The sequence below is a fragment of the Molothrus aeneus genome, chromosome 1, assembly GCF_037042795.1.
Source record: "Molothrus aeneus isolate 106 chromosome 1, BPBGC_Maene_1.0, whole genome shotgun sequence".
Lineage (NCBI taxonomy): Eukaryota > Metazoa > Chordata > Aves > Passeriformes > Icteridae > Molothrus > Molothrus aeneus.
The window spans coordinates 49928281-49952299 of record NC_089646.1 but is presented as its reverse complement, the minus strand read 5'-3'; the positions used below and the strand labels follow the sequence as shown (position 1 = coordinate 49952299).

General features: G+C 38.8%; 1 protein-coding gene across 3 annotated transcripts in view; it reads right to left on the bottom strand.

Moving 5' to 3' along the window:
* The window catches only part of UBP1 (upstream binding protein 1), a 35065-nt gene extending 11046 nt beyond the window's left edge, over nt 1–24019 (bottom strand). The window contains exons 1-8 of one of the 3 annotated variants that reach the window (XM_066557032.1): nt 23497–24019; nt 14266–14417; nt 9170–9246; nt 6899–7004; nt 6189–6295; nt 4852–5004; nt 4589–4699; nt 3946–4053 (exon numbers count right to left, since the gene is read on the bottom strand). In XM_066557032.1, coding sequence (XP_066413129.1) covers nt 3946–4053; nt 4589–4699; nt 4852–5004; nt 6189–6295; nt 6899–7004; nt 9170–9246; nt 14266–14417; nt 23497–23609 — 927 coding nt within the window. In that variant the 5' untranslated portion in view covers nt 23610–24019. The remainder of the gene's footprint in view (nt 1–3945; nt 4054–4588; nt 4700–4851; nt 5005–6188; nt 6296–6898; nt 7005–9169; nt 9247–14265; nt 14418–23496) is intronic. The other 2 variants (XM_066557021.1, XM_066557042.1) reach the window with 2 other exon arrangements.

The following is a 24019-nucleotide window of genomic DNA, read 5'->3' as shown; positions in this document are numbered from 1 at the left end:
ACAGAACATGACTTCACCCTTGTGGACTGATCCATCAGAATATTTCTTACATTCCTAAGCCAAAACTGAGTTAACCGAAGGACATTCAGGAAGTTAATGATACTAATACAGAAGTCCCTGAGCAAACCTAGGAGAAAATGTCACCCTGTCACAAGGAAGCATTCAGCTCTGTAAAGTGCCACCACAGAACATAAAGAAGATTGGCATTGTGTCTTTACCTGTCATAAACAATTAATATATACTGATGAATTTACCAAGATCATGTTTTTGAGGTCTCAAGACTAAATGCCCTCCATTACTAGCACACTGATACTACTATACGCCAGAAACTATGTCTTATTTCCAAATGGGGATTAATTCAGGAGAAAATTATTTTGGTTTCAGATGTTTAACAGCCTTCTGTAAAATGCCATGAATGAAGATTTACTGAGTTAAAAAGAAATGTAAGAGATCCTTCTAAGTATGACTTATCAGATTCAGGATTTAAACTCAGAACATTCCAAACTGAAGAGGAATTGCAAAATCTCAAGTTATTCTAAGCCATGGTTTAATGTAATATCCCTTCCTACCTCCAATATACTGGAATCTGCCCAAATTCAATCCTCACAAGAGAGTAAAGCTGAATCTTGACAAAGAACTCTATAATATATTCAAAGACCCAATAAACATAAAAACATAATACAAAACCAAAATACAGTAAGTACAGTTTGTTCCCCAATTTAGATTTATAGTTGGACACACAGCACCCCTTAGAGAATAAAGCATCCATTTTCTTATACATGGTATGGAGCAACCTTTCATGTCTACAATTTAACATTCCAATTTATTTCAAGATCTGTATCTGGAAGTCTTTTAACTTCCAGGTGCTCTATAATCAACTCTATCTGCAAAAACTGACCATTTGACCAAGTTTAATCAGTTTGTAGTTTATATATTCAAGCTTATGACATATAAAGCACAGTACTATAAAAATCAACCAAAATACTGCAGACAGAAAAAAGTGCAAAGGCCCAACTACTACAACCCAAATTTTCCCGCTTTTACAAATTCAAAGCAGGAGAAAGAAAACAGTGGGGTTTTTTTCTCTTTTTCATTAGATAAGAACTAACCTTTATGTACAAAGAGAGAGGAAAACAAAGTGCCTCCTTCTTAAAGTGGCCCCTGAATGAAGGTCACATGTATGTAAATATCCACTCTGAGGTCCAGAAGGCAAGGTTAAATTTGTAGCGTTTTTTGAAAGGTTCTTTGAAAGGCCAGAAGAGCAGAATGACCACTCAGAAAGGAAGCTTCACCAAATTCCCTATATTATGTTAGAAAGCCATAAGAATTAAATTGGAAAGAAAACATATTAGATTCAATGTTTTCTGAAGGAAGCATAGTAAGAAACCAATCTGTCCCAATCCAATTGTGACTGATCTGGAAATAATCACGTAGGAGAAAAAAAAAAAAAGAAGCAAAAAAATTGTAATATCTAACAAATAGAACAGTAGAATCTTGGAGGGGTAAAATAAAAAGCTAACATACACAATGAGATGCAAAAAGTGAGTAATGAAAGGTTGGTTAGGTGTAGCAGGAGGATAAGAATTCACAGCTTTAAAATTAAAGAGAATTATAGCCAGGATGAACATGAATTTCAAAATTCAAAAAAAGTAACAGAGCACTATTTCTGGGCAACTAGTAAGCAGCACTGACTAAGTCAGCAGTCCTGACTGCATCTAGTAAAAATACATTCCAAACAATTCTGGTTTGGTTTTTTCCTGTTATAGAGCTACAGCTCCTACAGGACATGTGAAGAAAAAGATTTATCATATAGAAACACATAACATGTGAAACAATGTCCATCTCATACTTAAACATAGGGAAACAGGTCTTCACTTTTTGTGTGTCAGCACCTCTGTGACAACAGTACTGCTCAATATAGAACACTTGATCTGCATGTCTGAGGAAGTCTGGAAACAGCCAAAGCTTCTGATGGCCACATTTAGGAAGACAGATTTGCAAGGACAGAACTGCTTTAAGTAGAAACATTTATCATCCCTGTCCATATTTACAGGGCCCACAAAAATAAGCATGTCTGGTGACAAAAGAAAAAGGTCAATGAATTGGCCTTCAAGATGTAGATCGGATACTCCTTTTCTACGCCAAGCAAACAAGTTTTACATTCACCTTCTATAGCTAAAACCAGCACTGAGTGCATAGAAATAACTAAGGCTTTACTATGAATACAGAAAAAATTGTGTCTCTTGGTATTTTTTATGGGCTTGGTGATTTCTAATAATTTTGCTAATGATGGAAATAGCATGTGTTGAAATCTGCAAACAATACCAAGTTCGCAATGCTGAAAAGATTTCATCCAGTGTGGACAAAATTCAAAATGGTCTCAACAAACTGACCAAATTATCTCAAGACAGCATTTTGTTACAGGCAATTGAGAAACAGGAATAGTGAGCTGCACAACTAAGAGAACTGGAAAGCTGTACATAGCTCCTATTCAAAATAGCCTGTGAGTCATTATCCTTTGTGTGCTTTGGGAAAGACATGAGAAGTCCAATAATGTCCTATCTAAGCTCTTCACTACAAATAAGGTAGTGTAGAATTAAGGTAATTCATAGAAGCTTAGTATTCCAAGAGATTGTTAAGAAAATGTTAGACAACTTCTAGTTATGATTTAGCTACAGTTTGTCCTCTCTGGACAATGGATTTGTCTTATCTGTTTAAAAATATCCTTCTCTGTTATTCATCCTATAAGCAACAATCATTCAATGAAATAGTTCTAACAGCAGGAGAAAAACACAGAAATCCCTCCAAGAACAAGCTTCAGAAGATGCTTTATAAGCAGAAGTGATAAAAGTCTGTTTTCTCCTGCCTCTCCCCCAGGGCCAGCTGGAACAAGTAAAAGAATGCACTGCCAAAGAATCATAAAGGTGCACTTTAAAAGAAAGAACAAAAACCAAAAAAAAAAAACCAACAGCCAAGAACAGTAGAAGGTAAATTCAGATAGCTTAGTGCATACAATAGTTTTGGGTGCACAAAACAAAAAAATCCAAATATCCTCCAAAAAACCCATCTGACTAATATTGCTTGTTCCTTCCCACCCAGTTACATGGGTTATAAACAAGAAGCATACACTGAAGTATTTTATAACCTAAATATAAAACTTTACACATCACTTTCACAGGTCATAAATACAAACCAAATCATGCTTAAGCACTATTGGTAAAGAGCTTCAGCACAGTATGGCTGTTCAAAGAACAGTCAAATAATGGCCTTCCACAGCCATGTTATTGACTGACATTTAAACATGCCAAATGAAAGATGTGGAATTGCTCCTCCTTAAGGAACAACATTTAAGAAATCTAAAATGCTAATCTTTGGCAGGACAACTGCACAGGACATATGTCAGGGAGGGCACAGGATATGTCAGGTTCCCTCTGAGGTTCACAGATAGGGTTAACATATCAGAGATCATGAAGATGAGCTGACTCTTCTGAACTGCATTAAACCTGCTCGGAGCACGGTATGTAGATGACTAAAGGGAAAATCATTGACAACTATCTGCAACATGACATGGCTTTTTAAAAATACTGATGTACATGAAAACTTCTACTGAATATAAGTACAAATAGGAACAAACCACTAAATTTAACTGTTCTTACTTCCACTACTTACACAAGTATAGCAAAGCAAAATGCTATTTCATTTCAAGTCATAAAAACTGAAAGCTCTTGACTCAAGTTACACAGTCCCTCTGCAACAGTTTAAGTGTTAGATTTAGGAAGGATTCCTTTGCTGAAAACAAACATGGAGTAATTGAGATACAAAGAAGTGAATAAAATTAAGAGACAGCAATCAAAGTATTTTTACTTTACAAAATGGAAGTTTCTCCTATATCTAACACTGCACAAGGTATCTTGCATAATCAAAAGGTAAGCAGAAGTCCCTTACACTGCCTCGCTTTGCCAGAGAATCACCGTAGTCTGCTGGCAAAGTCCGCTTGCTGGACTTTTTCTGCTCATGTTCAACTGCATCTTCAATTATAGGCTCAAGCCTCATCTGGACAAACACCAAAGATGTGGATCAATTTCTTTTCATTATACAGTGAGGAAAGATCTAAAAGCCTTTTAAAAACTTCTGAAATATTTAGAAAACTGCATAGAACTCACTGATGTTTAAATAAAAAACCTAATGAGGCTCTGGCCTTAAATTAAAAAATCTCTGAAAAACAGACTTTGGAAGCTCAAATTTGGTAAATAAATTTTAAGAGTCCCCCCTCAATTTTTTTTTGCTTTTCAGCTGCAAGATTTTGAAATCTGTATCAAAAGTCTTGCTCAAGGATTCAGTACAGTCAGTCAAACAGTGTTCAATCTAAAGTGTGTTTTCATACAGCATCTATTGAGTATCTAAATCCAAGTTTACGAAACAAAATCTTAAAACTGAATGCTGCTGCTTGCTGGACAAGTTTGTCAAATAAAAAGTTTATTTCTATGCAGAAATAATTCTTCCCCAACCCTTCCAAGACTGCAGCTAAGTAATGTGTTGTATCTATGCATATTCTCCTCAGTCAGCAAATGCAATCTTATTTTGTTACCTCTGTGAGAACTGTGGTGTCATATGAAGGCTGATACTTCTCTTTTTCATGTGCAGTCCGTTTTTCCATCTTTTCTCTGTCTGTTTTCTGTTTTCTGTCTGCTCCTTTGGGCTAAAAATGAACAGTTATGTGAACATGAACATGGGAAATGATTTTATAACTGAAATCTGATCTCAGACATGAACCATTACAAGCAGTAATATAACGGTTTCCCATATCTTTATGAAAACTTAGAGACTTAAGGATCTGTTTCCTAATGTTACCTTAAAAACTTTGATTTGACAACTGGCTGAATGCAGATGATCTGTGTATTCTCCATTCTCAGTCTGTTTAAAGGTGTCAACCTGAATTCTAAAAGGAACTCCTTTCTCCCCTCCGTGTTTACGAGGTGTAAATTCAGTGCTGATACAATGTACCTGAAAAGAAACAATGACCAAACAAAAAGGACCTTCAGAAGCATTTCAGGCATGAACTTTATTATTGTTACCTACATCACATGAACAGCTTCTTGTAAAAAAATACAGCAAAGCTATAGAAGGCCACTGACTAGAAGAGTTTTTCATCTCATCTCAGAGTATTTTCTAACATGCCCAACTCCTTTAAAAGTCCAGAGACCTTTTAATCAGTATGCAATTGTTGCAGCTTCAGCTGCTAAATCAGAATGAATGCTGTGTTTATAAGCTATAAAGACCCCTTAAGGGTATCTAGGGAGAAAATCAGTGCAATAGAAGGAATTATGAATAATCTCACTGGACGGTGCTCCCAATTTATTTTGTTTCCTTAAGGAATTTTAAGTGAGCCTGTAGAACAACCCAACTATAGTGGCGTAATATCAGTTCCATTGTCAGTCTGTTATCATTTCTTCTAAGGAAATGTATAAATGAAACTAGTCCCTAATTTATCTCACAGTCCTTCAAGGCGACTAAATTTTAGCAATTATGTAACTTTGATCTAGATAAAGATACCTATTTTAGGAAAAGTTAATTTACTGACAATATAGAATTTAACCTCTTTCAACAACCAAGTAAGAAAAGTTGCTACCTGAAATTTCATGGCCATACTTTATTACAATGAAATCAGATCTGAGACAAAAATAGGCAATGTGAATGTGAACATTTAATCTAAATAATTTCCAAAGAAAGCACGCTCAGTTGCCCTAAGATATCAAATACACATATAATAGAATTCCTACAAGGAAGCCTAGTGACATAGTAAGAAACATCTTTTGAGTGCCTGATTTAAAACCCTTTTCTTGTAGGACAATACTTTTTATTTTGAATCCTTAAGCCAAGCTTCTGCTGAAACTAGTAGTAAGAGCTACTGAGAGGAATTTAAGTTAATTCTTATACTTCATACAACTAAATATTTTAACTATGACAGCTTTCTTCAAAGAGTTTTTTGAAAGTTTTTTTTTTCTATAAACTGAAATTAAATAGAAAAACCTAACGAGGGACTCCAATAAGCCTATGAACCCATATTTTTTGGTATTTAATGGCCATCCCACAAATAATAAACCAAGAAGCTTTGTAGTTAAAGTATATTGCTGTTTGTGACCTGAAAGGCACCAAACACAGACATCCAGTCAAATAAAGTTTCAAACCTGAATAAAAGCAGATGTACATTTTGTTGGATCCCATAAAAATTCAACTGCGTTGAGCTGGCTTGGATTTGTCTTGATATCAATGACTCCAACAGACATTGGAATATCTATTAAAATAAATAGCACGCATTTCAGAAAAGTAAACAGCAAGTAAACACTATAAATAAATTGTAATATAAATATAATCATAATCACCATCACCATACACAAGGTAGGATGGAAAAATGTGGGCTTTGGTGGCAGTTTCTTAGGACTGATACATAGAATCTTAGTAGATTCAACATAAAAAGTGCTCAAGGTTTTTGGGTGCTTTTTCATTCTCCTCCCCTGCTGCCACCTCTGAGGTTATGCACCAAAAATGACTGAGTTACACAAAGTACAGAAATCATGTTGGCACCGTTTTCACAATCTAATAGAGAAAGTTACTTCTGTCTGTGTTCTCCCAATCACTGCAACACTCAGCAATCAAAATCAGAAAGAATATTAAATATATATGGCTGCAGAGCTGCTATCTTACTTTTATAGCACTTAGATTTTGAAAAGAATGTAGAAGTGGTAAGAACATTGAATTCAAAACACACACTATGACAAAGCAGCATCCAGAAATCTGGTCTGTCCTTTTCCATCAGCCTCAGCATAAATGTGAATGTGACCAATTTAAATTTGGAAACTGAATTCCATACAGGGGCAACAAAGAGAAGCAATTATACCTAGGTCGAGCAGTCTGTCCCCAGGGCGGTTCCACTTCCAACCCTCTAACTGCTGGTGCTCTGTGTACTGCAACCTTCTGTCATGGAACACAACTCTTATAATGCTCTAACAAAGAAGAAAACAAGCCTGTGATGAGCCACACAGTCACTACAGATAAAAGTACTAAACCATCCCAAAATAGCCACGGTGCTAATAAATACATTATTTACAGCAAAAAATTTGACAAGCATCAGTATCCCAAAATATTCCAGAACACAGAAATAGAACTGAGCAGCAGGAGATACTTGAAGATGTGGTAAAAATGAAAGGGAGAATTACATCTGATTGGATACTCAAAAGGTCACTATGAGTTACACACAGTGAACGGAGCAACACTGGCAGCACAGTATCAACCCTGTGTAGGCAACACCGAATTATTTTAGACAGCAAACACCAAGTATTTCATTTATTAAGAAAAGTGGTGAATATTACTTGATCATTCTTTCACTGAGAATTCTGTGAACTTGTACAGGACATTTTAAGAAATAAAACAGAAAATTCCCTTAGTAGTACTTGTAAGATATTTACAAAAAATCTATGATTTTACTTGATAGAATTAAAAAGTTCCAAACTTTCTCAACTACTTTAGATGAAATATTCATCCAGAACAACTACAACATGATTAATTTTGTTCAGCTAGAAGCAATTCTCTAACAATACCTGTTTTTGCGGGCAGTTTTGTTACTGCTAAATGAATGCACATATAAAGCAATTTATTACAAAGAGGCTGGAAAAATACTGTATACATTGACTGTTACCCAACAAAGAGAATGTAGACAGATTAGCATATTTTTTTTTCCATTATTCTACAGTCTTCCTTGTATTAACAGCAGCTTAAAGTGTCCACAAAACCCAAGAACTTTTAAATGGAGCACCTCTTCAAGATGAATTGCACTTCCTTGGGTTTATTTCAAAGATAATGGAAAGCAAATGTGTGTGCATGTACACACACACACAAAGGAACCATTCCTTCTGCACTGCAAACCAGCACATTTGGAACTTGGAAATATCTGTAGCCACCTTCACCTCCATGAAATTATTTCTTTGGTAAAACACTAGGATTCCAATATTTAATTGTCCAAAATGGAAAATTCATTGATGCAGCATTCCAATACCTTGCTATGGTAAAACTGACTTTTCTAAACTTTTACGCTGCTTTGCCCTATTGTACCAACCAAATGAGTCATCACCCACACAACAAAGCTAGAAAATTACAGAAGAGAGACACCCAAGGCTACAAGGAAATAGCAGCTAAGGGGGCAAAACAGTTCTTATTACAGCAAGTCACCATGCCAGGATGCAAAAAGTTTAATTACAGAACTCTCAAATCCCACTTTTATGCTCGTGCTTAACTCTTCGTGAAATGGTCTCTAAACAAGCATCCCACAGACAATAAGAACAAGGCCTAGGACTATACAAGCAAGCCAAAGTTCACAAATTACACAGCCCAAAGCTGGTGGGTAAAGATTTAGCCTCCCACAGGCACACTGTTCCGGTGCATTTATCAGCACCACTTTCAAAGTGACTTTAATTGAAATTTTTCCCTTCTTTCCTAATACCCAAATAAGATTTTTTTTGATAATTCAATAAAATCAATAATTATCAAGTGCTTAGAAGAAAAATCCAAAGCCCTCCATCAGCTCTTTTAATCATCTGTGCTCCAAATAGGTTTATTTTTCAGTTTGCCTCATTTTCATATTTCATAAAATACCTCAGATCAACAGGACCTTCTACTAACATTGAAGCACAAGGAGACAAATCTGGAACTGAGGAGAGGGGCTCAGCTGTGGAACAAACTGCTCAACAAAGCAGCAAAATTAGAGGTCCATTCACCTATGGATGTATCTCCAACAGCCCACTCCTGCAAAACCCACAGGCTGGCTCCATGTGCTTTCTGTAACACTTAAGAAACATGATCACAATACCTCCACTTTTATCTAAATGATCCTCTACCTTCCTCTCACCTCTCCTGATCACTTGAAGTGGACAATGTCATGGCTCAGAAGACATTGGATACAAAATCTACAGACAACTATCTTAAGCTTTGCATAAATACTTAGGTCTGCAGTGCACACAAGTGTGCATTGAGTACTTATATCCATATGTTTTTATTTTAAACATCACTGGTCCACATATTCTGACCAATACCTAGTGACAGCAGGAAAAAATAATTCCATAGAATATACAGTCTTTGGTTTGTTAGTAACACTATCTAGTGAACTTAAATTCACCTTCACCAGTTTTCCATTGATCTCTGGTATGTCTCCAGCTTTCCGATTATCTAGCATCCGGATCTCATAGGACTGACCTTTAAAGAGAAAAAAATTGCATGGGTAAAAGAGCAAGAGCACAAGGTTATTTTGTGTTTAATGCATTTAGATTAGCTTTTGGTTCACAGTACACGAGGATACCAGTACCTGAAACTTGAGTTTGAGAGATCCAGATAGCAACATGCACTTCACACCAGGGAAATTAACAAAACAAAGTGACACTCTTTGGTCCCCTTAAAACCACAGATATTTTCGAAGTTTAATTATTTAATTTTGTATCAAGTGTAACTACTTGCTTCTCTATTTTTTTTTCTGAAAACAAAACATTTCAAGGCTGAATTCCTTCTTTTTTAAAAATGCCAAATGGCAACATACTGAGAACCATTAACTGGTCTTCCAAAACAAACTTGCAGAGTTTTCATACTTTCTCCAAAACATACGTACTATTCTCCCATGTTTAATTTTGCCCATATACCTGTTGCCTTTGTATGATTTTATGTTGCCTATGTACACATTTTATGCTCTGTATGATTTCCGAAATAGACCTTTAAAAGAGACAGTTACCATTTTTATCAACAGTATAAGCAAACCTATCTTTCCAGTGAATATGATAAACTGTTGTGCTTCAAAAGTAAAGCTTGTAGCAATTTATTTAATTACAAGGATTTTTCTCTTTCCAGAGTGAGCAGCACATATTCCTTTGCAAAATCATGCTTCCCTAACTAAAACATGGGACCAAATAAATTTCAACACCTTCACTAAGATGAAATGCAGGAAAATCATCACCTACACTGCCCTTCAGGCTACCTTTATGGCCCAACGTATAACACATTTAAGACATTCTGACATGCCCCACAAGGCAATAACCCTGTGAATGAGCAAATAACTTCTTCATCCCCTTTCACTTTTCACAGACTGATGTTACTTCCAACTATGGACCATTTCAGGGGTTTTTTTTGCTCAAACACAATAAGCATATTTATGTATATACTCTACACATGTACATGCTTTCCTTACCCAAGCAGCATGTGAACATTGATACAGTCATCGATTACATAAATTCATATGAAACATATGTTCACATGGTACAGCTGAGTAAATAATATATAATTCCTCCTCCTGTATTCAACAGGAGGAAACTTTTCCTGTTAGTGTGATTCGTTCAATTACCATTGTTTTTCTACTCACACAGCTATAACATGTAAGTTCAACTATATTTAAAGTCAGCATTTCTTGGACCTGGCAATATTAATAAACTTTCTCAAATATTTCTCTGTCCTCTCTCAACATTTTTGGAGGGGTAGGGAAGTGGGTGAAGAAAAAAATTCTGATTATTTCTTCAATAAGTATGGCCAGCCTTTCATAGATACAAAATAAACAGTAGATTTGATAAAGGTAAAAAAGAAAGAATACGGGACTTGAAAATGTAAAAACAGCTCTGAGAATTTTCAAGACAGGGGAATAGATACATTCAGTTTTGGACATGTAGCTGCTCTGAAAGTGTAAAAAGCACCACAGCACTCACTTTTGTCATCCCTACATACACTTACTTTCTCTGTTCTTTCCTGGAGAACAGCCAGAGGAGCAAGGTGACACAGCTATGGACAGTAAGTGAATCCAGTGTGAACTAAATTCACACTGAACCTGTGGCAGCTTCATTCACAAAAATCCCAGAATGTTCAATTTTAGAAGGGACTTCTGGAGGTCATCTTTGGCAATTCCCCTGCTCAAGGCAAGGCCACCTACAGCCAAGTGCCCAGCACTAAGCCTGGCTGGTTCTGAGTGTCTCAAAGATGATCATTGAGACCATACCTCGTAAGCTTCTTGGTATAGCTCTCATGGGAGAAACCAGCAAAAGCTTTACTGAAGGAAATCACTTGTAAACAATATCTACTACCCTCTCCTTGTCTACCAAGCCACCCAGTTCATCACAGATGTTTATCAAGCTGGTCAAGCATGACACCCCCTTGGGAAATCTGTGCTGACTACTCCTGATGATCTTGAACTTTATGTACCAGGAAATGGTTACCAGGAAACACTTCCCCATCACCTTCCCAGGAAGCCTGTAGTTTGCTGGGTCCTCCTTTCTGAAGATCAGAGCAACATTAGCTTTGATGTAGTCTCTAGCACCTCTCCTAGTCACCAAGATCATTCAAAGACTATTAATGGTGGCCTCACAGTGACACAGGCCACTGCCCTCAGCACTTGTGGGTGCTTCCCATCAGGACTGGTGGATTTATGTCTGTTCAGTTTGCTTAAGTATTTCCTGATGTTCTTCTTTCACCAAGGGTACATATTCTTTGCTTCAGACTTTCCCCTCATCTCTAAGGCCTGGGATTGCTAAAGACCAGTGATACCAGAAAAGACTGAGCCCAAGAAGGCATTCAGTACTTCAGCCTTTTCAGTGGCCCATGTCACCATGGCCAATGTCCTGTTCACCAGGGGGCCCACTTCAATTGTCTTCCTCTTGCTATTTATGTACTTACACAAGACCACCTTGCTTTTGACACTCCTCACCAGATTCAGTTCCAGCTGGCCTTTGGCTTTTCTCATTGCACCCCTGCAGGCATGGACAGCATCTCTGTACTCCTCTCAGGTTACCTGTCCCTGCTTCCATGTTCTGTATGCCTATCTTTTGTATTTGAGTTCCCTTGCTTACCCATGCAAACCTCCTGCCACTTTTGCCTGACTTGCTGTTCACTGGGATTTGCTGCACTTGAGTTAGAAGGAGCTAATCCTTGAATGTTAACCAGCTATCTTGGGCCCCTCTTCCCTCTGGAGCTTTATCCCATGGAACTCTATTCTCCTGAAGTTTAAAGATGTGATCTTGGTCTTCTGCCTTGCTTCTTCCTCTCAGGATCATAAAGTCCACCATCTTGAAGGCAAACAAGCCTGACTGACCTTGATACTCACAACCCCAATGAGCCCTTCCCTGTTTCATGAGGTATAGCAGAGCCATCCTCTACCACTTGGATCAGGAAGCTGTCAATCAGCACTTTCCATTCATACCCTGCTGTGCTGTCCCTGCAGGAGACACCACGTTGCTTGAGGTTCTCCTACAAGGACCATGGCCTGTGAATGTGAGGCTACTTCCAGCTCTTCAAAAAACATCTCATCTACTTGTTCATCCTGGTCAGGTGGCCTACAGCAGACACCCACTATAATGTCATCCATATGACATAATCCATAATATCCATCTATAATCCTTACCCATAACTCTCAATTGGAACATCACCTATCCCTAGGCAGAACCCCAGACATTTCAGCTGTTCACCTACACAATGCTTAACCTCCCCTCCCTTATCCTCTTGCTCTGCCTTTCCTTAAGAGCTAAACTCCCCAGACTGTAACGAGGCACTTTGCAAGCCATCCCACCATGTCACAGTGATCCTAAATCACACAGATGTCTTAAATCCTCGTGCTTACTTCCTATGCTGCTTGCACTACTGACATGTGTGCACTTCAGAGGCACCTCACCATGCTGACTTACCACACAGGGCTTTGCTGTTTCCTTGGAATCATGCTCTACAGGCACTTACTTGCTCATATCCAAATGCTGGAGATGACCCTGTTTAAGCCTCCTTTTGTTGATGCTGTGTTCCCTTTCACGCTCTTTGCTTATCAGCCATGGCTATCACTCCCTCACAGTGCTGCTGTCAGTCACTCCCTCCCTCACTGTTCACATTTCAAAGCCCTCTTTACCAGGTCAGACACAAGCTGGCTAAAATACCTCCACTGCCCTTTCCAAGCTGGATCCCATCTCTCCCAAGCAGTTCTATGCATTCACAGAACTCCAAGCTTTGCTGCACTGTGTAAACCAACCCAAAGAATGCTTCCCTTTTAAAAGCAATTCTCTTCCATACCACTTCTGCTGTTCCATATACATCTAGCTGAACAGCAGCCAACCCAAAACACTGTCCCACAACTCCAATATGTTTCCAATGGACCCATTTAACAGATTTCACAGTAAGAACTCTGCAAACCCCTGAACAACCAACCATCATTGCTCCAAGATCTGAACTTCTAGAGTCAGCTTCAGCTGAACATCTAATCACGTTAAATATTCCATCAGAGTCTATTGAGATTTAGAGTCAAAATCCACGAGACAAAGAAAGCTGAACTAGATAAAGGATTGGAGATCATAGGGCTTTAGAGCCAGAGGAGGGGGAAGAAAAAGTGGGAGGGTATGCAGCCATTGATAGGATCCAAACAAATTATAAGTGATTTTGAGTTCAGAATACTAGCTGACTAAACTTAGGACACCAATGTAATTATCAATGTAAATCTTCTCAGAGGAAGGTTTTACCATATAGCAATGACTACATTCAGATTATTCTACCCAGCAGTCAGTGGCCTCTCTAGGGAAAAAAAAAAAATCAATTTTCATGCAAATTAAAACATAGGGAAAAAGGAAAAAAAAACCCATCCTGATTCACATGAAGTATTTATCTAGTTAATTTCTGGTAAATGTATACAAACTCCAAAGGTAACTGCACTTGTGATTGTGTTTAAACATAATACAGTTTTGGACAGACATGTTTAGCTAATTTGAGAGCAATTACAGTGGTTCCTTCTGTGCACCACCTCAGGGACTGACATTTTAACATTTATTATGATTTTTGAGGGCTGTTTGTCTGTACCTTATGCATATATCCAATTAACTTATCAATCAAATTTAAACAGAAATGCCAAATTAGTCACGAATTTTCAGCTATTACTGCCTGAAATTTGTCTCCTAAAAGGTCTGTTGGCTTGATTTTATTGGGGGATGAAGAGGGGCAACACACAACAGGAAAAAAAACCAAAACCAAACCAACAAAGGAAGAAAGACCCCACTCCTACCAGAATCCAAAGGGAAAGTAACATCATACTACAGCTGTGAGCCTACAAATTGGACAAAAAAAGACTACTAGCAAGGCATCTTTACAACCTCAATGTCCACAACCTCATTTCTGACATGCATTTATTTTGGATATAGACACACACTTATCAAAACATGAAATACTACTCCAGTATCAGGCTTGCACCATAAGCTGCATTCACACACGTATACCAACCTTGATTCAAATATGTGAGAGTTTCATCATATAATTTTACTGCTGGAGATGTTGCAGCACACATAACATACTGGAAAGGTGGATGTTTGGTCTCATTTTCTTGTGGAAGGCTGGAATCTTCCTGTTTGAAAATAGGCAGCGCCAAAACATCACTGAAAAGAAAAAAAACAGACAACTTTGAGACTGTTGGCCCTGTTTTGATTGAAGTTAAAGAAAAAAAGTTATTTGTGACTTAAAAAACTCCACAGTGAAATACATATAGAATTTTGTTACTCATTTTATTAGTAAAATCTATATAAGCAGTATCAAAAAGATTTTCCACCAGAACTTTAGGTTAGGTTACATAAACAAAATACTATGGGACTTAAGCAGACAAACAATTTTGCTGATGCTTTGAAAATCTAAACTTTGTTTCCTGTCTCCACTTCAAAAATTCAGTTCTCTCAACTTTTCACCTGTCACACAGCCAAGCTTGCCTAATAAACATGCAAATGAAAGCAAGGCTTTCATTTTCTTCTTGGAATAATGTATTTTCCAAAGTAAGTTACCTACACTGTGAAAGTATCTCTCTCTTCATTTAGTACCATTATGTCTAAGCTATTAATTCTGTTGGCATTCTCAAGCTTTTCTTAGGCTTTGGCAGACTGATTAGCTCAAAAATTATCAAGCAGCATATTCACAAAACATAAGCTATAAAAAGTTTATGCTAGGATTCGCTTCACTTATCATCTACAATGTATAACCACCAGAAAAACTTTGCTACATTTCTAGAGAATAAAGAGCAATCCATGTTGTCCACAAGCTGTGGTAAGAGAGACAGCTTCACCACAACCAGCAAACACATCTTCTGCTTTCTACAGAAATTAATAATCTGTATTAGTAATAATCTTCCTTGTATACAGAAATCATGCATAAATTAAGATTTTTAGGAGCTTTTCTTTTACTGAATTTTTGTTCATGATGACATCATCTGCATATCCATGCAACTTTCCTTAGAAATGTTGCAAATGTGAATTAAGATCTCACACCACCTCACCTGTTAATTTAGTTTTTAACCAACATGTATCTTGTTTCTATCTCTTGCGCTGATCTCAAACATGGATTTGATATATTTTGTAAAACAGTTATAAATGCCTGTATTGCACAACTATTTGTTAGTTGTATGCTAAAATTTTTGAAGTAAAACTGTTTTATAACTGTTCATCATTTCTGCAAGAGTCTGCTTTATTTAAAGGCTATTAATTGCTCTTGAATTCCAGCTCATATCTGAAGAATCAAAAAAGTATATCATAATAAATTCAAAAAATGAAATTAGACCTAATATTTGCATGTCACATAGGCTAGAATGTAAGACTTGGTCTGCTTAAGTCTCAGATATGCAGAGTGCAGGGGCACCCCAACTTTTTTTCAGGGCAAGTGCCACATTCCATTAGGGATGTTACTCCCTGGGCTACTTGGAAGATGTTATATTGACAAGAAAATACTTATGAAGGGTGAAAAAGTCTAAGAAATTTGTCTATGCCTTGGAGAGACTGTACCGTGTCTCCCCAAGAAGAGATCAAAAAAAGACACCCATACAGGTTTCCTTTCACTAGGAAGAAACCACAGGAGATGCTACGAAGACTGATGTAAGCAGGACAAGGCAGTACACTGCCCAAAAAAGCATTACAAGGCTACTGAACCGTGTCCTAGCTACTTCTGATGCCACCTCCTCAAACTGTAGCCCAGAGAAGAATTAAGTTACAAATGAAGATGTGAAATAACCACTTCAGAGAGTGGACACCCTTAAAAGAGTTTTCTCATACAGAGACAAGAATCCGTGAGTAGGGCAGCAAAATCCACAGATGGGTGAGTGGTCCTTGAGGACGACTCAGAAAAAACTGAAGGAAGGAGCTGCTTCAAGCCCTGATGTCATCAGGAGGGCAGCAGGAGCAGCCCAACACAAGAGGGAGTGAGTGCCCTGACAGTGACAAGCAGAGGGAAGCAAGTGTGCTCTCGAGACAGGACTGCTGCACCAGGAACCCATGCTCATCACACACTTCAGCACCCAAAACACAAGTGCCATTATGAGGAGGAACTTTAAAATGGCAAGAACATGGAAACAAGAGCAATGTTTAAAATACACACATGAGTCAAAGTGCAACAAGCAAGGCATGAGAAGTATCTCATCAAATAAATTACCTGTAATTCTTGACTAAGCTCTGCAGCACTTGCCTTCACATAACACACATGATTAAAGAGAAGTCTTTTGTGTATTTGTGAAAAATATCTTTAAAGTCTTCATTTTCCACTCACAATTGGAAGTTTATAATGTAGCTGGTCTGGCTTAAGAAAGTGTGATGTGGGGTTAATGAATTAGCTAAGAGACTTGGCATTGGAAGCCTACAAATACACCAATTTAGGCAGCTTTAAACCAGCTTTTGCTAATACTTAAAAAGCATAATGACTAACTGCCACTGCAGAAGAAGAAGGAAAAATAGACATCCAGCTCTACAACCCTACAATTTAGCTGTAAAGAGAGCACACTGTTCATTCTTAAATGCCATCATTCTAAAAAATATTCCGTAAGACAGCACAAGACAATTTTTTCCTATAAAACTCTTCTGAGTACTAATACATTCCAAAGGAAAAGACAACCCAATGCAATGTAAACTCCTTCCTAGACCATCTTTAAATCAATATCATTTAAATAGTATTTTGATTCATTCACTTGCAAACAATGAAATATTGATGCTTTTTGCATTTCAACATACACTCTTTTCCCCATCTAAAAACAGATTAAAGCTGCAATTAAAACAGTCAATAACGTATTTCAAATTAAGACCTGTAGGATCAGTTTAAGGATCAGGGACTAGCTAAATTTCACAGCAACAAACAAATAAAATTTTTATTTCTACAAATAAAAATTCATTGCAGCACAGGTGAAGAAAAGATGCAAAGACTGCTTACAATGGGAAACAGGATAGGAAACAGAAACTTAATATTTTTAATAGTACTCTTTACTGAAGCTAAAGATGAAAAACTGCATATAATATATGCTATTGCATCAATCACATTACCAGAAACTATGGAGATGCTAAATCAGTCTTTTTACCACCTTTAATCTTATACTCATTCTATTTTAACACCCAACAACAACAAAAATCAAACAATCAAAAAAACCCTAACCCATAAAGAAATCCCATGAACAAACAAACACAATACAGAGAACAGATCAACCTTGTCAGCTCCAGCCTTTTTCCTCTCAGACCCCCATTACAATTTCTGCATTTATGAGCCAATGTCCCAGCAGAACAAATCATCTGCCCACAGTCAAGCCCTGGCAGCCTCCATGCTCACATACACTTATGTAGGCATCCTTCAGTCATTTTCCTACTCACCTGGTGAAATCTTGGTTTTGTTGGGCCAGTACAGATTAGAGACAGGGACTGTAGTGCCAGCTTTGTTAAAGTTATTTCACACAGCAAAGAACCTAAACTTAAAGTTCTTACCTAAACTGTTGTGCCCACTGGCAGAGCAGCCCACATGGAGGAAAAGTCAAGTGTTCCAAAATAGCTACTGTTGCAATTATTTCAGACTACAGGAGAACAGAGAGCTTGAAGAGACTGATTCTGTTCCTTTTTTTGTCATTATTAACTTTTGATCTTGTGAAGTAAAGATGCATTTACTTCATTGTCTCATTTAAGTGAACTTTAGAACTACAAGCAAGCGGATGTATGGGTGAGCAGTAATCTTTGGAAGGACAAGTAGCATCTTTTGTTATATTTTCTGATATCATTTGAGAAAGTCCATCTAGCAGGATTTACTCTCCTGATGGAATTCCGAGACCAAGTTTTGAAACTACTAGCTCTAGTAAGAAGAGTCTTATCTCAGTTCCTCAGCATGTTATCTAAAGTATTCAAATGAAAGGCATTGAGTCTTAGCTATTTATGCTACAGAGGTGCCTACATGAAACATCATCATACAAAAGCAGGAAGGCTTAGAAGAGGAAGTAAGGTGAATGTTACCACTTGAACGAAAGCATCCAGTGGGATGCACCTCATGTGAGAAGCTGTCCTATGTCATGTACCCTAGATGAATATAATTCAAAAGACCAAGAAAAATGTAATTTATCCCCCCATGCTTGTGAAATGTGTCTGTAAACCTTCAAAATCACCTTCCTTAAAAATTTAAAACCTTCTTTCCACACATTGTCCCAAGCATTTTAAAAAAAGCCCCTCCATAATAATAATAATAGGGTCAAAAAATAAATTAAGAACTTCCTGTCCTTACAAGAACAGGAACTACTCTGTCAGCAAAATTCAAACTGATGTTCCATCAATCATCTGCCTTATCTATCTTCTGGATCGTATGTATACCTTTGGGTGTGAGTACTAAGGCATCCCAAGGCCTTTTGAACAGGCCTTTTGAAACTTTAAAGCATGTTTTTTACGAGGACAAATACCTTTAGGAAAAATTTTTCTCAAGCAGTCTTTGAATTAAGAGTTATGATCTCTAGGCCAAGCTCTGAAGTGTTCAGAGGTATGAGCAAGCCATAGGAAAATGTAAGGCAATGGGAGACCTGGTACTTCCTAACACTCCTTATGTCCACAAAAGCAAGTTTGATGGGGGGGAAAAGACCCCTGGAATTAACTTCTGGGAAACAACCTTCTCTGCAGCAGCTGTCCAAGAAATCCAACACACGAGAAACAGGTGCAAATGGAATGCTGTTCCTGGGAATCCCACAGACCATCACACAGAAACTCAGATAGAGAAAGGCTTCAATTTAAGGGGAGTCTGGCACAAAATACAAAAAAACCACCAATCAAAGAAAGAAGAAAATGCCAACAACAACGCCTGTGCCCTTCCTACCAAGGAAAAGAAGAATTTTCACCATGACAAATCCACTCCAACACAAGGAGGTCAGGCAGCTGCTCTCACTTGCAGCAGGCTCCAGTACAGATGGCTCCTACATGGAGAAGAGCACATGAAGGCAGACCTGCTGCCCTGCTCTCAATCTGCTATGTCCATCCAACATCAGAGGTGACAGAGGAACAAACAAGACAGTTCTGCGCTTTGAAGTATTTTCCTTAAAAATTAAACTGCCCCCTGACTTTTTGTAACGTATTCACACACTCAAGTTGGAAGAAAACAACAAAAAAACTCAAATCCAGTCAATGTCAATGATCTAGAACATGAGGTTTATCTTTCAACATGTTTTCTCTGTGGTAAAAGGACAAGGAAGCTTAGGTTTATGGACACACTTTTCCTTCAAATGCCTATTTCCTCACAGGTTTTTACTTATTTGTGTGCTTGCAAGAAGACTCGAGCTCCAATTCTAATAAGTACTTGACATTTTATTTTAGAGTGTATATGTGAGTGATTTTTTTTTCTATAGTGCAATGCATAAAAAAATAGAACAAACCAAAAGAGAAGCTTTATAATGTATTCTGCAGAAAATACTTTGTACATCTAAAAAAGCAGAAAAGAAAAAAAAACCAAGATAGCATCAGCAAAGATTCCTCTTTCAAAAATCCAATATAACCAGCAGTAGAGTGGACACACTTTAGAGTGGGAGATATTAGGGGAAACACAAACAGCTATTTGTCTGTCATAATGTAACAGCAGCCAAAACCAGGGCCTGAATGAGAACTCTTTTTTGGTTTTGCCCAGCAATTATTTAGTTAAGGCAGTAACTGTCAATCATGTTTATCAGAAGCCAAAAAGGCTGTCAGGGACCCAAAAGCTGTTAGAAGAGAACACTCTCCCTTTCTCCTCCTGAAAAGAGAGCTTTAAGTTGTCAGAAAACGTTTCCTAACTGACCATCTCAGAGTTCCTTCAGCCTGAACTGTGCTGGAGAGGTTGGTACACAAAGTGCCCTCACCAGCCAAGGCTCTCCACACCACAGTGAGGAGACAAGACTGAAGACTGCATCAGGCTTTCCCTCTTTTCAACCAAGGCAGCAGACAGCTGCTCCAAAGACACTTAAGTGTTTGGGAGATGCAGCACAGGCAAACTGACTTGATTCTCCAAAAATGGAGGACTGCCTGCATGTATTTTCATACAGCCTTTTGTAGAGACTTTTCCATTTCAGAACCAGAAGTCATTCTTTTTTACTTAGTTTGATGAACTTCAGGTTTTAACCTACAAATATGTACTAAAACAGCTACTCTTGAAATAATTTTCAAGTTCCCCATGACAGGGTTGAATTGTAGCATGACAAACACCACTGGAATTGCAAACATTTGAATAAATCCATATACTAAGCTTTCAAATTACCCGTAAAAATTTAGTCATTAAGGTATTTTTCTGTCTATTAATGGTCAATTAACTCAATGTATAGTGGTTTAATAATCAAATAATTCACTGATAAAAAATGGAATTCTGGTAGAAAGATGACAGGCAGTTCTTTGAAACTTGTCTTTAAACAGCCTCCATTTTTTTATAGTTCATAGCAACCATGAGTGATCCTCAAACATACACAACTACTTCTGTGTTACAATGGATATTATGAGGGATTCATAAGAAAACATGAGAGATACCATTATCAACAGAAACAAACATTAACTTCCTTAAATTAACTCAAAACTCAGTATCACTGAAGGGTACAATGTTTTTATATGGGTTTTGGTGCAGGTGTTGACACATCTGACAACTGTTACTACAAATTTAATTTAATTTTGTGATTACAGGTAGTTTCTTTTTGCATGAGAAGGTGCTACCAGAAAAAAATGGGTATTGAGACTTTATAAAGAAATTTCAGAAAGTATCTAAAACTGTGTGAATCTGAAGGGAAATTCAGGAGGCACTTAGCTGCCTTTTAACAAAAGTCCTAAAATGGACTGATGATCAATGAACATGTGCAACTTTATCGGGAAGAATAAACACAGGAGTAACGCCATAAATTCTATCTAAGGGCTCTGACTTATCATCAACTCCAGGAAGTATCAACTCCTTTATATACACCCCCAACAGTTAAAGAGATTACATGCAGATCTTCTAAGAAAATCAAGGGGGCATATACCTTGAGGAGTTCAACGAGGATTCTCCTCTAGGCAATATTTAGTTTTCTTCTTTTGCTTTGTTAGAAAGTGACAAGTAATTAACTTCTAGTGGCACAATGAACAGTGACAGAGCAGTATCCTTCCTGTTCATGCTTTGCCACTTCTCTTGGTTTTCTGCTCTCACATCGCTTGACAGGCCATAATTTCTCTGAAGTAGAAATCTAACCAATACATAGAATAACTTACATACGTGCTGAGAATCACTCTGAATCCAACAAACACTGATGGCAATTAGGTGACCCCTTTAACTATAGGGTCTGTGACTGTAGCTACGAATACTACTACTACTCCATATGTTTTCCAAAAATACTCTGCAGACGAAGTGCATAACAAGATTCAAGACTAATATATAGCTTAGCTTATAAAATACTACTTTTGAAGTGCTGTTTTTAATTGCTACAACTCTTTCTGTGGTAAATGTCCAAATAGGCAGGTATATGTAACAAAAAGCCAGCCACCACAACAGGATGATATGACCAGAAAAAAACAAACTATCCCACAACAATAAGAATAATAATTCTTACAGTTCCTAGAAACTGAAGTAGGTGCATTACTGGGATGAGAAATGAAGTTAGGAATACACAGGAAAATATAAAAAACCTAACAGTCAAAATGCAGAACTTTTAATCATAAGAGATCCTAGAAAGAACTGAATCAAGATAGAGAAGAGCAGCTCTTGAACATGAGCACATTCATTTTCCATTGATGTCTGCACTTAGAACCCACCCAGGCAACAACCACACAGCTGCCCACAAAAACTGGCACACCACTTCATGGGATGAATGTCTGAAGGTTTGCAGAGACAGAAACAGGACAGAAGTGGGATAAAATCCAGACAAGCTGAATATAAAATCAGGAATATTCTCATCAAGAGAAATGAATCACTTCGTTCTCTGAACTGGCAAGTTCTCAATGTTATTTTTAATTAAAAAAAAACCCCAAAATAAAACAACAAAAAACAAACCAACCAACCAAAACACAATCCAAACCCCACACAGAACAAAACCCCCATCAAATACATGTCCCACCATAAATCCACTGAACTCACAATACCAAATACTATCAAAACGTCTTCATTTCTGTCCAGCAGAAGCCCTTTTCCGTAACTTCCAGCAAAGACACTGCACTTCCAAAACTTCCAAACACTTCCATTTTACCTGGGATGTACTGCCTTAAAGCATACATAATAGATGAAGCTTGTGGTCACCTGCAAGCTCCAGTTTCCCCTGAGAGAGAACGTGCCTTTTATACAGCCTAGGCCATCAAAACTATCAAATGCAAGTGTTTTACTTCTCCAGACAAAATCCTTTAACACCGACAAACCCTGTCGAAAACCTTGGACTTAAAATGTCTGTCGTTGCCTCCAAAACAGTTTCTCTTTTTCACACTAAGTCGTCACGCAGGAATCCACACATTCTGCCCATGAGCAAGCTAAAATTTACTCAAACAAGTACAGTTTTAACTTAAGTTTCGAAAAGGTACATCCAAACGCTACTTAAACACTAACTTTGTAAAACCTGGAAAACAATCAAAAGGTAAGGAAACCGCCAAGTTGACTACGAACAGAGACCTACACGGCAAGGGAAAAAACCCCATCATTAAAGACACACTACACAGAAAAAGCCCCACCACTACACAGAAATACAGAATAAGTACTGAATAAAGTACAACCATACTACCACTCTATTAACGACAACGTTTACCTGGTCGAGAAAGAACATTTTTAAACCTGGCAGGAAACACCTATTGTTTATCACGACAGAACTACATTTGCCGAGTGTAAGACGACCATAGTTTGGAAGGTAGGGTTCGGTTACACCCCGAAGGGACAGCGAAATATCAGTTTTAGGGCAGGGATATGGCATATAAAGGGAGCAGCACCCCGGCGCAGGCAGCTGCCCGCCCTTCCCGAGCGGCCACCTGCCAGCGGCACGGGAGGGCAGGGCTGGAGCCCCTCCGGCACGTGCCCACGCCTCGGGAAAAGCCTAAGGAATTAAAAAAAAAAAAAAAAAAAAAAAAAAAAAAAAAAAAAAAAAAGAAAAAAGAAAAAAAAGGAGAGTGAAAGGAGAAACTCCGGCTCCTTCCCGCGCAGCCTCAGCCTGCCCACGGACGGGAAGGGCTGCGCGGCCCGAGGAGGCCGGCGGGGACCCGGCGCCCAGCGGCGGGGATGCGCTGCGGGCCGCGTTACCTCATGCTGTAGGCACCGGCTCCCAGCTCCTGCCCGATGCCCGAGAGGCTGGCGTCGAAGTCGTGCACCAGCCCGGACTCGATCACTTCATCCATCTTCAGCACCCACGCCATGTTCCGCCGGCCCCGCCGCGCTCCCGCCGCGGGAGGAGCCGGACGGGGCGGAGCCGCTCGGCACCGGCGCCGCCGGGGAGGCGGTGCCGGGCGGGCGAGGAGGCTGGAGGAGACGGGGGGAGAGCGGGGAAAAAGCACGTGCGGGGCGGGGGGACGGGGGCGGCTCCGCGCTCAGCCCCGGGGGGGCCCTTTCCTCGCGGCGCGACCAGGGCGTGGGGTCGCTCTCAGCATCCTGCGCCCGCCCGGCCGCCGTGGGGCGCTGGGGACCGGGCGGCCTCCGCCTCCTCCTCCTCCTCCTCCGACCGGACACTGCCCAGCGCCGCCGCCGCTTCTGCCGCCGCCCGAGCTCCGACCCAGCCCAGCGGCGCCTCCCGCCGCATCATTCGCAGGGGGGAGGCTGCGGCGGCAGC